This window comes from Papaver somniferum, chromosome 2, assembly GCF_003573695.1.
Source record: "Papaver somniferum cultivar HN1 chromosome 2, ASM357369v1, whole genome shotgun sequence".
Classification (NCBI taxonomy): domain Eukaryota; kingdom Viridiplantae; phylum Streptophyta; class Magnoliopsida; order Ranunculales; family Papaveraceae; genus Papaver; species Papaver somniferum.
The window spans coordinates 178,317,963-178,331,383 of NC_039359.1; the positions used below are offsets into that span (position 1 = coordinate 178,317,963).

A 13,421-nucleotide genomic window follows, 5' to 3' on the forward strand; every position below is an offset into this window, starting at 1 on the left:
GGCTGAAGCTACACCGCTAGCGGTCGATACTACACCGCTAGAGGTCTAGACTAAGTCGCTAGCGGTTTAGTTTCAACTGCTCGGTTGTTTTCAAACCTCCAACGGCTCTTTTTCCACCGCCTATAAAAACAACAAAAATTCACACCAAAATTACACCAAATTTTTACACACAAAAATTCTATCTTTCTATCTTTTATTATCTTTCAAAATGGCAAATTTTGAATCCCAACTTGACTTGGCTACCCAACTCGATTTTTCTGGAGTGGTGCTTGAATCCGCACTTAGTAAGATATGTGAAGGTTATAAACAAATAGGTAAAAATCAAAGAAGTCTACAAGTTTTGGATATTACCCAAATCAAACCTTCAACTAAGAGAAGACCAAGAAAAGTTCAAGGGAAGGAAAATTTGAAGGCAAAGAAGAAGATAAACAAAGGAGACTTCGTTCATGAGCGCATTGATTGGAAGTTTGGTGAAATGAAGAAGATAAACAAGATGAAGAACATCGTCCCAAATTTTTACTTTTAGAGTCTTTATTGTAAGTTATGTCACTATCTAGATGAATGAAAGAGGCACCAATGTAAAATAAAATTCTAAACTTTTAGATGCACTAGTTTTAATAGTATCTTAAAATTAAAATTTGATACAAATGATAGATGCATCATATTTGGACAGCTAATCTAAACTGATTATATTCGGGCAACACCCTCAAGATAAGATAACAACCATCAAATTGAAAACCTTTTCCCACTCTGTTGCGCCGTTCGAGCCGACACTTTTGCTCCACATCAAATGCGTTTTGGACGTTTTATCTGTTTAGATAGCCTTAAATTTGCGAGCTCGAACTCGAACTGACATGTTGGATTTGTTGAGTGAAAGAATGGAGATTGAAGAAATGGTGTGAGTTGAAATGAAATTTGATATCGTATTTATAGGATGAAAAGATTGTGACAGTTGGATGAGATGATACTAACGGTCGAGTATCGATCGCTGGCGGTGGAGATTAACTCTACCAGTGTTGGCTACACCGAACGATCGAGACTCGACCGCTCGGTAGACACTTGACCTAGCCTGGTTAAGTGGCATATTTGTCACTTAGCCGGGCCAGTTTGCCAGCTCCATAGTGGGTGCATAAATGGCAAACTCTTTGGTTTGCCACACCCATAGGAAGTGGCCTTAGAAGTACCGTAGGGAAATAGCTGTAAATAGATTTTTGAGGAAAAAGAAAAAGAAAGAAAATAAATAAATTAGGTAGGTAGGTGGAAGTTATGAGATTAGAAAAGGTTATCCGATATTTTGAATTCCCAGTTACCAGTGTATATTTATAGTAGTAAATCATTAAATAAGAAAAAAGAGTGGATTTCAAAAAAAAAAAGAAAAGAAATAAATTATACCTCATGTTGAATGAAGCAAGTAAATAAGTTGCTTTCTATCTAACCATACTGACTTTGGTTTAAAGTTAAAAAAACCCACCTTCTTCTCTATCTTTGTCCTTGTGATTTAATTATTTAAAGTGTACTTTTCTCCAATGGGTATCTCTGTATTTAACGCATCCATTGCTGCTACTTCTTTTTTTCATGGCTTCTTCTTAGACCTTCATAAACTTAAACAAAACAAGAACGTTTCTTGAGATTTCTTCGAGTTTTGGTTAAATCTCAAGATGGGCACTTTGTATGCATTTCTTAGGTTATTTCTTTGGGTTCTTTTCTTAATTTTTAATGGAAAAGCTGAAGAAACTGTTAAAGGAAATGTTTTTATTGATGGAAGAGTTGCCATCGGAAGTACTGATGATGATTTCATATGTGCTACTTTGGATTGGTGGCCTCCTGAGAAATGTGATTACGGAACTTGTAGTTGGGGTCTCGCCTCTCTTCTTAATCTGGTAATTTTACTACTTCATTCTGTTTTCTGATTTTTCTTCTTTAAATATGTTTCTTTCTTTGGCATAAAGTATGGGCTTTGTGAAGGTTTTTATGTATTTTAGAAGAACATCATTTTGTCGCGGGTTTGAGTGTTTGCTTTAATATCTCTCTCTCCACTTACTTTGCTTCATTCTGAGTTTTTTAAGTTTGAATTTCAAAATTTGGTTTTCAAAACGCAAAGTATGATTAAATGATCAATTTCTGAAACGGGTTTTCACATTTCCCTCTTGTCATTGCATAAACTGTTTGAAAAATGAACCCCTTTTCTCTGTAATTCGATGAACTTTTCTTCAATCTGTGCTTTTTGCAGGACCTTGACAACCCAATTTTGTTAAATGCTGTCAAAGGTAAGAACTTTTTCCGGCAGTTAAAATTGACATTCCTTGACATTTTCGCAGCCTTTCACCACTGACAAGATAAACTTATATGTAGACTTGAAAATTTTGCAGCCTTTTCACCGTTGAAGCTTAGACTGGGAGGTACTTTACAAGATAAGGTCTTGTATGATGTCGGAGACCCTCGACCGCCCTGTAACCGATTTGTTAAAAACACCTCTGATGATTCTATACTATTTGGATATACTGATGGGTGCTTACCCATGCCTAGATGGGATGAGCTAAACAATTTCTTCCAAAAGGCTGGGTATTTTATGTTTCTTTCTTCTTTATTTTGCTTTTTTATTTTTATTTTCAAGGTTGAATTGTTCATTGTGTCGATGAATTAACTGTTCATTTCTTATATCTATTCAGGGCGTCGATTATTTTTGGGTTGAATGCACTCAATGGAAGGAATATGACTCGCGATCATTCTGCAGTAGGGCCTTGGGATTTCAAAAATGCTGCTGCTCTTATTCGTTACACAGTCAACAAGAAATACGCCATCTATGGCTGGGAACTTGGTATGAACTCTCTCTCTCTCTCACTCGCGCGCGCACACACACCTACACATTTTTGACATGATGCAAGCTCAAAATTCCCAAAAATGATTCTGCAACTGTAGGAAATATCGATTCTAGTAGCAAGTGATCCCTCAAACCACTATTTTCATACCCATAGTTCGCAGCACCTTCCATTAATTCGATATGTAGTATTGAAAATTTCTCAGTTTTAGTCTTTAGACCAACTGATATAGTTGGTTGAATTGAGTTTCGAAACCTTGATGCCTCCGTTGAATCCATCCTTCAAGCCGTAAGTAAAATTGATGAAGAAACAACAAAATTCATTATAACTAACAGTAGTATAAAAATTTGATACTCATGGAAAATTTATAACATGTGTGCAAAGTTAGTGTTTACAGGAACATAAATGCAATCTTACATGTTTTCCTCATTCTTTTTAGAATGGATGCAAATCTACACCTTTAAGCTTGAGTAGAAATTTAAGGTGATCGCATCTTCATTATATTATATTTAATGTTTAGGTAATGAACTGAGTGGAAATGGAATTGGAGCAAGGGTTACTGCAGCACAGTATGCCTCTGATGTGATTGCCCTAAATACTATCGTGCAAGATATTTACAGTGGTTCCAAAGATAAACCACTGGTGATTGCACCAGGTGGATTCTTTGACGCGAAGTGGTACAAAGAACTTGTTGATAAAACACCAAATTCTCTAAATGCAGTGACACACCACATATACAATCTCGGTCCAGGTAAATCTGAAGTCGTGTATAATTAAGTACAATTCAAGAATGATACTAAGTATCATCAAATCTGCTGGGTTCAGTTTGTAATGCTTCTTGCTTTGGAAAGTAGGTGTTGATGACCACTTAGTCGGCAAGATTCTCGATCCAAAATATCTTGATGGTGCAGCCGATACATTTAAGAGCTTGAAGAACATCCTGAAGAATTCTGCAACTTCAGCTACTGCTTGGGTTGGTGAAGCAGGAGGAGCTTATAACAGTGGCCATAATCTAGTCACAAATGCATTTGTGTTTAGCTTCTGGTGAGGTTTTTTGCTTAACTTGGTTAAGATTTATTATGTTTCTAATTCAAGCCTTATTATAAATATCAGAAAATATGCAGGTACTTGGATCAGCTTGGCATGTCAGCAGTTTATGATACTAAAACTTATTGTAGACAAACTTTGGTCGGCGGAAACTATGGCCTTCTTAATACTACTACATTCATACCAAATCCTGATTACTACAGGTAATTGTTGAAATGGAGACTATTATCATTCAGGTGATAGATAAAACTGAACCAGCTAAGTTACAAAGTACTACCTAATTAGCTTATTTTGGTTTTTGATGTTGTGCAGTGCTCTTCTATGGCATAGATTAATGGGAAGAAATGTCTTACAGACCAACTTCACAGGAACAAACAAAATTCGAGCATATGCACATTGTGCTAAACAATCTGTGAGTTAGATCAACTTAAATAAATTTGAGTATAAATTTATTTTTTCCTTGGATAGAGAAGAGAACTAGTCCATTTTATAAAACTCTGCTCTCTTGCGAAATTGGGATTCTATCCATTTTGATCTTCTTCTTTTTTGTACCAACTTTCACAGAAAGGAATTACATTGCTATTGATAAATCTCAGTGGTAACTCTACGGCAGAAGTTCATATGACGACTAAAACAATTATCTCTAGAAAGAAACATCATTTGAAATTGAAATCTCACCACCGGTCTTCAGGATCAAGGCACGCGAAGATTGTCCGAACCTCGAAAATATCTGAAAATACAAGAGAAGAGTACCACTTAACAGCTAAAGACAGGGATTTACACAGCCAAATAATGTTTCTAAATGGGGAGCCTTTGGCTGTAAATTCTGAAGGGGAGATTCCTCTCTTAGAACCCATACACGTAAACTCAACAGAGCCAATAATTGTGGCTCCATATTCAATTGTATTTGCTCATGTTCCCATGATTCATTTTCCCGCTTGTAAGTTGTAAGTACAAACGGAACCAAGAATTGGTTCTGTTTCATTGTTTAATTCAAGTAAGAGAAAAAAAATGGAAAAAAAGCAAAAATTTCAAGGGTTTCTCTCTCCAAACCAGAGCTTCTCTCTCCTATCCTTTCTTCCCTTTTCTCTCAAACTTTTTTTTGTGTCCATGGCAATACAATATCAACCCAAATCTCCTGATATTAATGAAAGATCTCGTAGGAACTATCGATTCAACCAAAACAGAAACAAATCCCGTTCGAAATCAAGATCCAAACTGGCTAGTATATCATCAAATAACCCAAACCACAGTCCTGCTGCTGATGTTCCGTACAACAATGGAGGTCTTGCAAACAACAATGGTGTTTCATCCGAAAATGGAACACGCTCCTACGCCAACATAGTGAAAACAAGATCGCTGGAACTTTCAGTAATCGATGCAGACTCGCTATCCCACCCTCCGATTCGATCCTCTACGGGTGAGATGGTCATTAGAATTCCAAAAGAAGTGATTTCCAAGTCAAAAGAGAACTGGAAGTTCAGTCTAGTAGGTAGATTTGATTTCAAAACGCTTGGCATGAAGTTTGAGGAAGTTAAACAAGTATTAAGTGAACAATGGAAGCTCACTGGTCAGGTCCAGTTCATCCCATGGGTGAAAGGCTACTTTATCATCAAGTTGTTCAACGAAATTGATAGAAAGATTGTAAGCTACGAAGGTCCATGGAAAGTGAAGTCTCAACAGCTGAAAGTCCTCCCATGGACTCCAATGTTCAACCCAGAATCTGAGAAGGTCACACGAGCTGCTGTATGGGTTCGTTTCCCTCATCTCCACCTGGAATATTGGGAAGAAGAGATTCTGTTTCGCATAGCTAGGGGTCTTGGCAGGCCAGTAGCAGTAGATCCTAGAACTCTCAAACACGAATACAGATACTTTGCTGCTGTTCTTATCGATATTGACTTCTCTAAACCTATTGAAAGTATTATCATTGATGATGAGGAACTTTCAACAGGTTTTTATGTTGATTACGAGGTTTTCAACCAGCCTGAATTCTGTGATCATTGTAAAACGATTGGTCACATTGAGGAAAACTGTAGGAACAAGAGATATAATGATCTGAAAAGGCAGCACGACTCTGAAACTGATCACGAGAGAAAAACATCCCTGAAAATGGAGATGGATGAGCTCAGAAATATCTGGAAGAAGAGGGAGTTCACGGGGACTGTTATCAGAAATGGAAAGTCCAACGATCCATCAGCTAAACCTGTTGGAGGTGTTACTTTCCAGGGAGTTCATACTATCATTCCCAGCTCTTCTGGCAGTGAAGATAAACGTGGTAACCAAGCAGATGTGCAGATGGACCATGAAGATCATGAATATTTCCAAGATCAGGGAGAAATTTCAGCTGAAAGGGTTACCATCAATGAAACAGGGCGTGCTAGTAGTGTTGCTATCCTGTTACCAGGCAAGGCCGACACTGATAGACCTGCAGGAGAAGTCCCTATCAATCTGACGGAGCCTGCTGTTGGTATTCAAGCCCCAATGTTGTCTCTCTCTGCAGGAACAACTACCAACGGCTCTATTGTTCAGTCACTTTCAGGAAGTACTATCTCCAACGGCTCTAAAATTGTTTAGTCACTTTCAAGAGGTACTACCTCCAACGGCTCTATGACTGACAACTCCCTTTCCAAGGGGACAAGGCCTGATGAGTCTCTTTCCAAGGGGACAATGTCAGCTGACGAGGATGAGGAGAATCAGAACTTGGATAAGGAGAATCAGGATCTCCTGACATCATACAACAACGAGATAAGGTTAGCTGACGACTTGCACACAGTGGCTAAGTTAGCCATAACCAAACATGAGATGGCCCTGGCTAAGATTCAAACTATTCAAAATCAAATCAAACAGAAGAAAAAACAAATTGTAGTCCTTGGACAAACCGATGGGGCTACTGTTACCAACAATGAGGTCACTTCTATCATCCAGGTTCTCACTGATGGCGAGGGTTTTAGTCCCCCAACTAAAACAACAAGAAGACCTTCCTCACTCAAAGCTACGGAAGCTTTGGAGACATCCAACATGTTCTTACTAGATGATGCTGAAGAAGCTAATAATACGGAGGAAGCTAATATTACTCTGTCACAGAGTAGGTCTAACATAGTAGTGGAAGAGACAAATAAACTGGAGTGGGGGGGTTCCAAAGACGAAGAGGATCGCCTGAAACGCAAACAAGCTGTTAAGAAGAAGGCGGACATTCTGGCAAGCAAGAAGGCTATGAAGACTACAACAAAGAAAAAGAAACAACAACCAAAGGCCGACAAGGAGGATGACAAGGGTTCAGCAAGCCCTTCTTCTAACTTGGTTATCTAATGCGTTTTTTCTTTTGGAATGCTCAAGGCTTGGCCAAAGATGGTGCAAAGGCCAAGCTAAAAGAGCTTCAAAATTTGCACTCCCCTGACATCATTTGTCTCGCTGAAACTCATGTATTTTGCACAGTTAGTTATGTCAATTCTCTAAGGTTGGTTGGCTTCTGTGAAGACGTCATTACAAATGAGGTTGCTGGTACCAAAGGTAATATCTGGATCATGTGGAGAAACACTTTCCCTAGACCGAAGGTGATCTCTTCTTCCAAACAAGCCATAACTATCGATGTGGATGGAAATTTTATCACGGCTGTGCATGCTTCCTACAATGCTGTTTCAAGGAAAATGCTTTGGAGTCAACTAGGTTTAGGCTCCATATCTATCCCTTGGCTGGTGGTGGGAGACTTCAACTGTGTTCTGCGCCTTGAGGAAAAAAAAGGCGGAATTCTGAACAAAGAAGCTTACATGATCGATTTCAGGAGCTGGATTTCCGACAATGGTTTGGTTGAGGCTGATGCAATCGGCAAGAAGTACACCTGGTCCAATTGTCAGAAAGGAAGACGTCGCATTGTCTCTAAGCATGATAGAGCAATTGTGAATAATGCTTGGATTTGCAAATATGCCAAGTGGAGATGTAAATCCCTACCAAGGATTTGTTCTGACCACTCCCCTCTCATTGGGTTTGACTTCCACAATACGAGACCGGTTAGAGCTCCCTTTAGATTCCAAAAAATGTGGCAATTGCATCCAAGCTTCTTAAACATGGTGGAGAATAATTGGAATCAAAATATGGATGGTGCTCCCCCGTTTGTTTTCAACAGCAAGTTAAAAAGACTTAAAGAATCTCTTAAAACCTAGAACAGACTTGTCTTTGGAGATGTTCACTACAGACTGAAGCAAGCTGAACTCAGGCTGGATTCTGAAGCTGATCTTCTTGATTTCGACCCAACAGATGAAGTCCAATTCACTAGAGTGGAAGATGCTAGAAAGGTCGCAGATGATGTGAGATTGGAGCTTGCCAGTATGCTGAGAATGAAGTCAAGAATCTCTTGGATGGAAGAAGGGGATCAAAATACTCGTTTCTTCCACAATTCCATCAGATTGAGAAGGGGCCAAAACACCATCTCAGAGATCAAGACCTCTTCTAACTCTACTTTGACTGTGCAGGAGGACATTAGAGACTTCATCATCGATCACTACAAGAAGAAATTTAATGGTGGCAACGTCAACATAGATCCTACGCTGTTTGATTATCTTCATACCTGTATTTCTACCACGGAGAGTGCCTCTATGGATGCTGTGCCATCCTTGGATGACATCAAGGAAGCGGTCTTCGATTTGGGAGAAGACTCGGCTCCGGGGCCTGATGGTTTCCCAGGTTCGTTCTATAGACATTGCTGGAACATTATCTCGGAGGACCTTTACAAAGCCATAGTGAATTGCTGGGAAATGAGGAAGATTCCAAAAGGCATCAACTCGAGTTTTCTGGTGCTCATCCCAAAAAACAAGAAGTCTGATGCAATCAAGGATTACCGCCCTATTGGCCTGAGAAATTTCTTCTTCAAAATCATCACAAAGATAATGGCTACAAGGATTGGCTCTGTTCTAGACGTTTTGGTTTCAGAAGAGCAGGTATCCTTTATGAAAGGGAGGAACATTCACGAAAACATAGCCCTGGCGTCTGAGCTAATCAATGAGCTCAATACTGACAGGAAGTATGGCAATGTTGGTATCAAGCTAGATATCGCCCAAGCTTTTGACACAGTGAGCTGGGAGTTCATTATTGAGGTCTTTCGCCAGTATGGATTCTCTGAAACTTGGTGCACTTGGATTCGTAGCATTCTTGATTCGGCTCGTATCTCCATCCTGATTAATGGCATCCCTAAAGGTTTTTTCAGCATCTCGAGGGGTCTCCGTCAAGGGGATCCTCTCCCCCCCTGATCTTTGTTCTCATTGAGGATGTCCTAAGCCGTAACTTGTCCAAACTCTTTGCTCGTCGTAGTATGCATTGGTTGGTCAGTAAGAAGGGAGTATCTCCTACCCATCTTCTCTTTGCAGATGATATCCTTGTCTTCTGCAGGGGTAATTGGCAAAGCCTTAGAAATATGGTTGATATTTTGACCACTTACAAGATGGCTTCAGGCCAATGTGTGAATTTTTCCAAGAGCAAATTCTATTATGGAGGAGGTTCGGTCTCAAGAGCTATAGCAATCTCCAATTTTATGGGCATGGAAAGAGCTCACTTTCCTGATAGATACCTGGGCATAAACTTGAAGCCAGGCATAGTTCAGCACATCCACATCCGTCAGGTGGTGGAGAAGATTATGGACAAGTTAGCAGGGTGGAAGGGTAAGCTCTTATCTTTTCAGGCTAGGCTGGTGTTAATCAAGTCAGTGATCTCGAGCTATGTTACCCATTCCATGGTTGTTTATAAGTGGCCTTGCACCTCCATCAAACAAGTTGAGAGAGCCATCAGAAATTTCCTTTGGTCAGGAGATGCGGATAAGCGTAAGTACTTCACTGTTCTCTTTGGAAGCCTTTGTTGTTCCAAAAAGGAAGGTGGCCTAGGCCTCAAGAAGCTTTTGGACGTTAACAAGGCTATGTTGATGAAGCTTTGGGTCTCCATCAGGGATTCGAACAAGATTTGGGCTCGCTTCCTGAGAGCCAAGTACTTCAAAAACAATGGCAATCTGATCGACTACAAGCTGGGTTCTTCTGTTTTTCCGGGCATCAAACTAGTTTACAAATTTGTGCAAAAGCACACAAGATCGATCATAGGAACTGGTGAGAATACCTCTTTATTTTTTGACAACTGGTGTGGGGACTTCTCGATTGCTGGGAAGCTGGGCCTCTCCTCCAAAGGCCCTAATGATTTCCAGGCAATGGTTAGTGACATTATTGAGGATGGGTCTTGGGTAATTCCACCCTCAACGAGTAGTCTAATGGACCTTTGTGGCATAGATGTGGGGAAGATTCCAATTATCCCTGGAGGGGAAGATTACAGAATCTGGGACTTGGACAAGAAAGGGGTTTTCTCGGTGAAATCTGCCAAGGCTGCAATCAAAGCACCAGGGGAGATCCATCCAGCAACGGTCCTGTTTAACAGAAAGATGGTCCATCCAACTTTGGGTGTGCAGTATTGGAAGATATGGATGGGCCAGTGTTGTGCAACTGAGGATAAAATGATCAAAATCACTGGTAGAAGCATGCCAACGATGTGTCGGCTATGCCGAAGAGATTGCGAGTCTCTTAGCCATATCACTTGGCATTGTAGATTTGCTAAAAGGAGTTGGGTTTGGTTAGCTGGTCTCTTCAATATCAAGCCAAGCGAAGACCTTGTGAACTCTTACAAGGCCGCAAAGGGCCGTAGAAAGATGATAAAAGATCTGTGGCTTGTGGAAAATCTTGCTATCACAACGGAGTTATGGAAGACTCGGAACAGAAATTACTTTGATGATGCTCCGGTGAATTGGCTTGGCTTCAAAGGAAGGGTCTATCAAACAATACGAGACAATTCTAGCCGAATGAAAGGGCATATGCATAACACTCAAGGTGACTTGAGGATTCTAAATTACTTCAGAGTTCAACACAGATTTTGCAAGGTCAACATCCCGGTGGAGATAAGCTGGACTCCTCCTAATCCTGACGAAATCTTGATTTGCTGCGATGGTGCCTCGATGGGTAACCCAGGCCAAGCAGGCTCAGGAGTAATATTTCGCGACCCAAGCTCAGCGGTCCTTGGATCTCTTTCTGTTGGTCTGGGCTGGCAGACCAATTTCTATGCAGAAATAGCAGCTGTTATCTATGGAGAAGTTGTGGCTCAGAAGTGGGACATTAAAAATCTCTGCACACGTTCTGATTCGATGAGTTGTATACAGGCCTTTCAGAAAAATGAACTTCCTTGGCAGCTGAGACAGAAATGGATTTTAGCGAAGCAATTCTTCTTCAACATTCGCTATGTTCACAACTATAGGGAAGTCAATTTTTCTGCAGACGCCTTGGCCAAGAGGGCCTGTTTGCTAGCCGAAGACATCTTTGAATTTTATGAGGGTAGGCCGACCTTCCTTCCCTCTGTAGAATGGCCTGGCAAATTGTATTATCGTTTCAAATAGGCTCTTTGGATTTTGCCTTTCTGGCTAAGGATTCAGAGACCTTCCCCTTTATGTTTTCGCTTTTTTAATCAATCCATTTTGACCGAGTAAAAAAAAAAAGAGAAAAAAAATGGAATATAATGTTGATTCTTTTTTTTTTTGTCTGAAGGAAATATTTGTTGTTTTGAAGTTTTCATTACCTTAGGCTAAGTCCTATGGGCTAGATATCTAGCTACTAGATTGGCCATCCACGTCAGCATGGACAACCTCCTAAGTCCTATGTGCTAGATATCTAGCAACTAGATTGGTCATCCACGTCATCTGGGACCACTGTAAAGCGCTGTTTGGTTCAGCGCTGAGCAATGTTTGGTTCAACGTTTTAAATCTCAGCCGTTAGATCATAAAATTTATCTCCCAGCGCGGAACCGTTCAGCGTTAAAAACACTTTTTGAGCGCTGAACCATTCAACTTTTCAATCTCGCTGATAGTTGAACTGCGAGCACTTGTTAGGAGAGAGAACTATCAAATGCTAGTGTTAACTTTTTCCCACACTTTTTTCATGATTTGCAACACTTTTTGTCCAATCTAGCAGTTCAATCTAACCCATAGGGGTTAGCCTTAAAGCGTGTTCCTGGTTTATGAGACGGTACTTCCACCATCTCGAGAAATTACCAATAGGTCTGAATCTAGTGGGCTGGTTTAATGGATGATCTTTTTACTAAGCCCAGTTTTGGACCAAAATTTTTTCTTCAACGTCCAGAAACGTGTGGAAAAAATAAAAAATACTACCTCCGTTTCTGGAAAAGAGATACTTTCACCTTTTCATTTTAGCCTAAAAATAGGCCAAGTTGAAAAAAATGAAAGTATCTCTTTTCCAAAAACAGAGAGAATATTATTAAAATTCCAACATTACCCTGCAATCATTTTTTTTCAGATTTGAAATTCTACTTATTCTCTCTTTTTCTTTTGCTCGCATAGAGCTCTTCAATGGAGATTGAAGAAAACCACATCAGAAAATATCGCCATTGAGTATTGTTGAATCATCAAAAAAATTCAACAAAGAAGATATGTTTAATTTTGTTTCAAACAATAAATCTCCCATCTATATTGTTTTCTGTTAATTCTTTCTCGAACTAAAGCTCTGGCGATGAAGAATTTTTTGTAACCTTTGATTGTTTTGCGAAATCAAGCTGGATTACTTGTATTTGGTAAGTTTATTTCCTTTTTGATGATTTTAATTTAGGTTTTCTTCCTTATTTCCTTTCTTCTTACAATTTTTTTTGTTGTTTTTTTTTTTAATTTTTGATAGATTAAATTGGATCTTTTTTTTATGATCTATAGATCCATAACTTGTTTGCTTATTAATGTTCTTAATCTTGTTAATTTTCTTATTTCTGATGGAGATGTGACATCATCAAATGGAAACCTTAACCCTAGTTAAATTGTTGGGTTTTCAAAAATTCGCTGTATATATCTTTGGAATTTATGATGTATCTAATACCGGACTTTCCCAACGCAATCCTTATTTTTGGTGCCAAGAAAGGATCTTCCGTATCTCTTATTAACTTAGAATTTTATTCTATAAAATTCCACACAAGAACTTATGCTTGCAGAAAAAATATTCTTCTTCCTTTATTTTTTTTCTCAATTACAACACAAGCTTCTCAATACATCTCGCGGACCTACTACCGGTAATTGATGAAATGTGAAGCAACCCATCATGCCAGGTGTGGAGTCCAAGTGTCTAACGAGGTAAAACACATTGTCTACTGGATAATTAATATTACCTCCACTTCTTTTACAAGATATAAACTTAGACAATAATAAGTACTAATTACATCAATAGAGATCTAGTATAATCTTTAGCCTCCTGGTTTTCTTCATTTGACGTAACTTCTATTCAGCGCGCTCGTGAAATGTTTCTCCTTTGTTTTTGAAACTTCGGTTGTTAACTTTCAAAACTGAAGCTTTTCTTCTCTTTTTTAACGAAACATTTTCCTCGGTTAACTTCTAAAACTTGTACAGATCTTTACTATTTTAGATTTTTTTAAAAATTACCACATATTTTATTTACAGCAGCCTCAAGTTTGCTTCATGGAAAAGAGAAATTGCCTTATGAGACATTTCAAGAGAAAGATTAGTGGAAAAAATTCAAAAGAAGA

At 39.2% G+C, this 13,421-nt stretch overlaps 1 protein-coding gene across 1 annotated transcript; it reads left to right on the top strand.

The window, feature by feature from the left end:
* The first annotated feature begins 1,525 nt into the window (after positions 1–1,525).
* On the top strand, positions 1,526–4,918 carry LOC113349882 (heparanase-like protein 3). The gene is made up of 9 exons (XM_026593918.1): positions 1,526–1,880; positions 2,231–2,267; positions 2,370–2,562; positions 2,670–2,818; positions 3,340–3,570; positions 3,674–3,863; positions 3,944–4,069; positions 4,179–4,278; positions 4,431–4,918. Exons 1-9 carry the CDS (start codon positions 1,659–1,661, stop codon positions 4,815–4,817), a joined length of 1,635 nt encoding a protein of 544 aa, XP_026449703.1. The 5' UTR covers positions 1,526–1,658; the 3' UTR covers positions 4,818–4,918.
* Positions 4,919–13,421: the final 8,503 nt, after the last annotated feature.

Bases quoted from the DNA above. Each gene is read 5' to 3' on its own strand.
- LOC113349882 (XM_026593918.1), top strand. From the start codon at position 1,659: ATGGGCACTTTGTATGCATTTCTTAGGTTATTTCTTTGGGTTCTTTTC. The intron at 2,268-2,369 runs GTAAGAACTTTT...AAAATTTTGCAG, and splicing joins TTTGTTAAATGCTGTCAAAG to CCTTTTCACCGTTGAAGCTT. The intron at 4,070-4,178 runs GTAATTGTTGAA...GATGTTGTGCAG, and splicing joins CCAAATCCTGATTACTACAG to TGCTCTTCTATGGCATAGAT.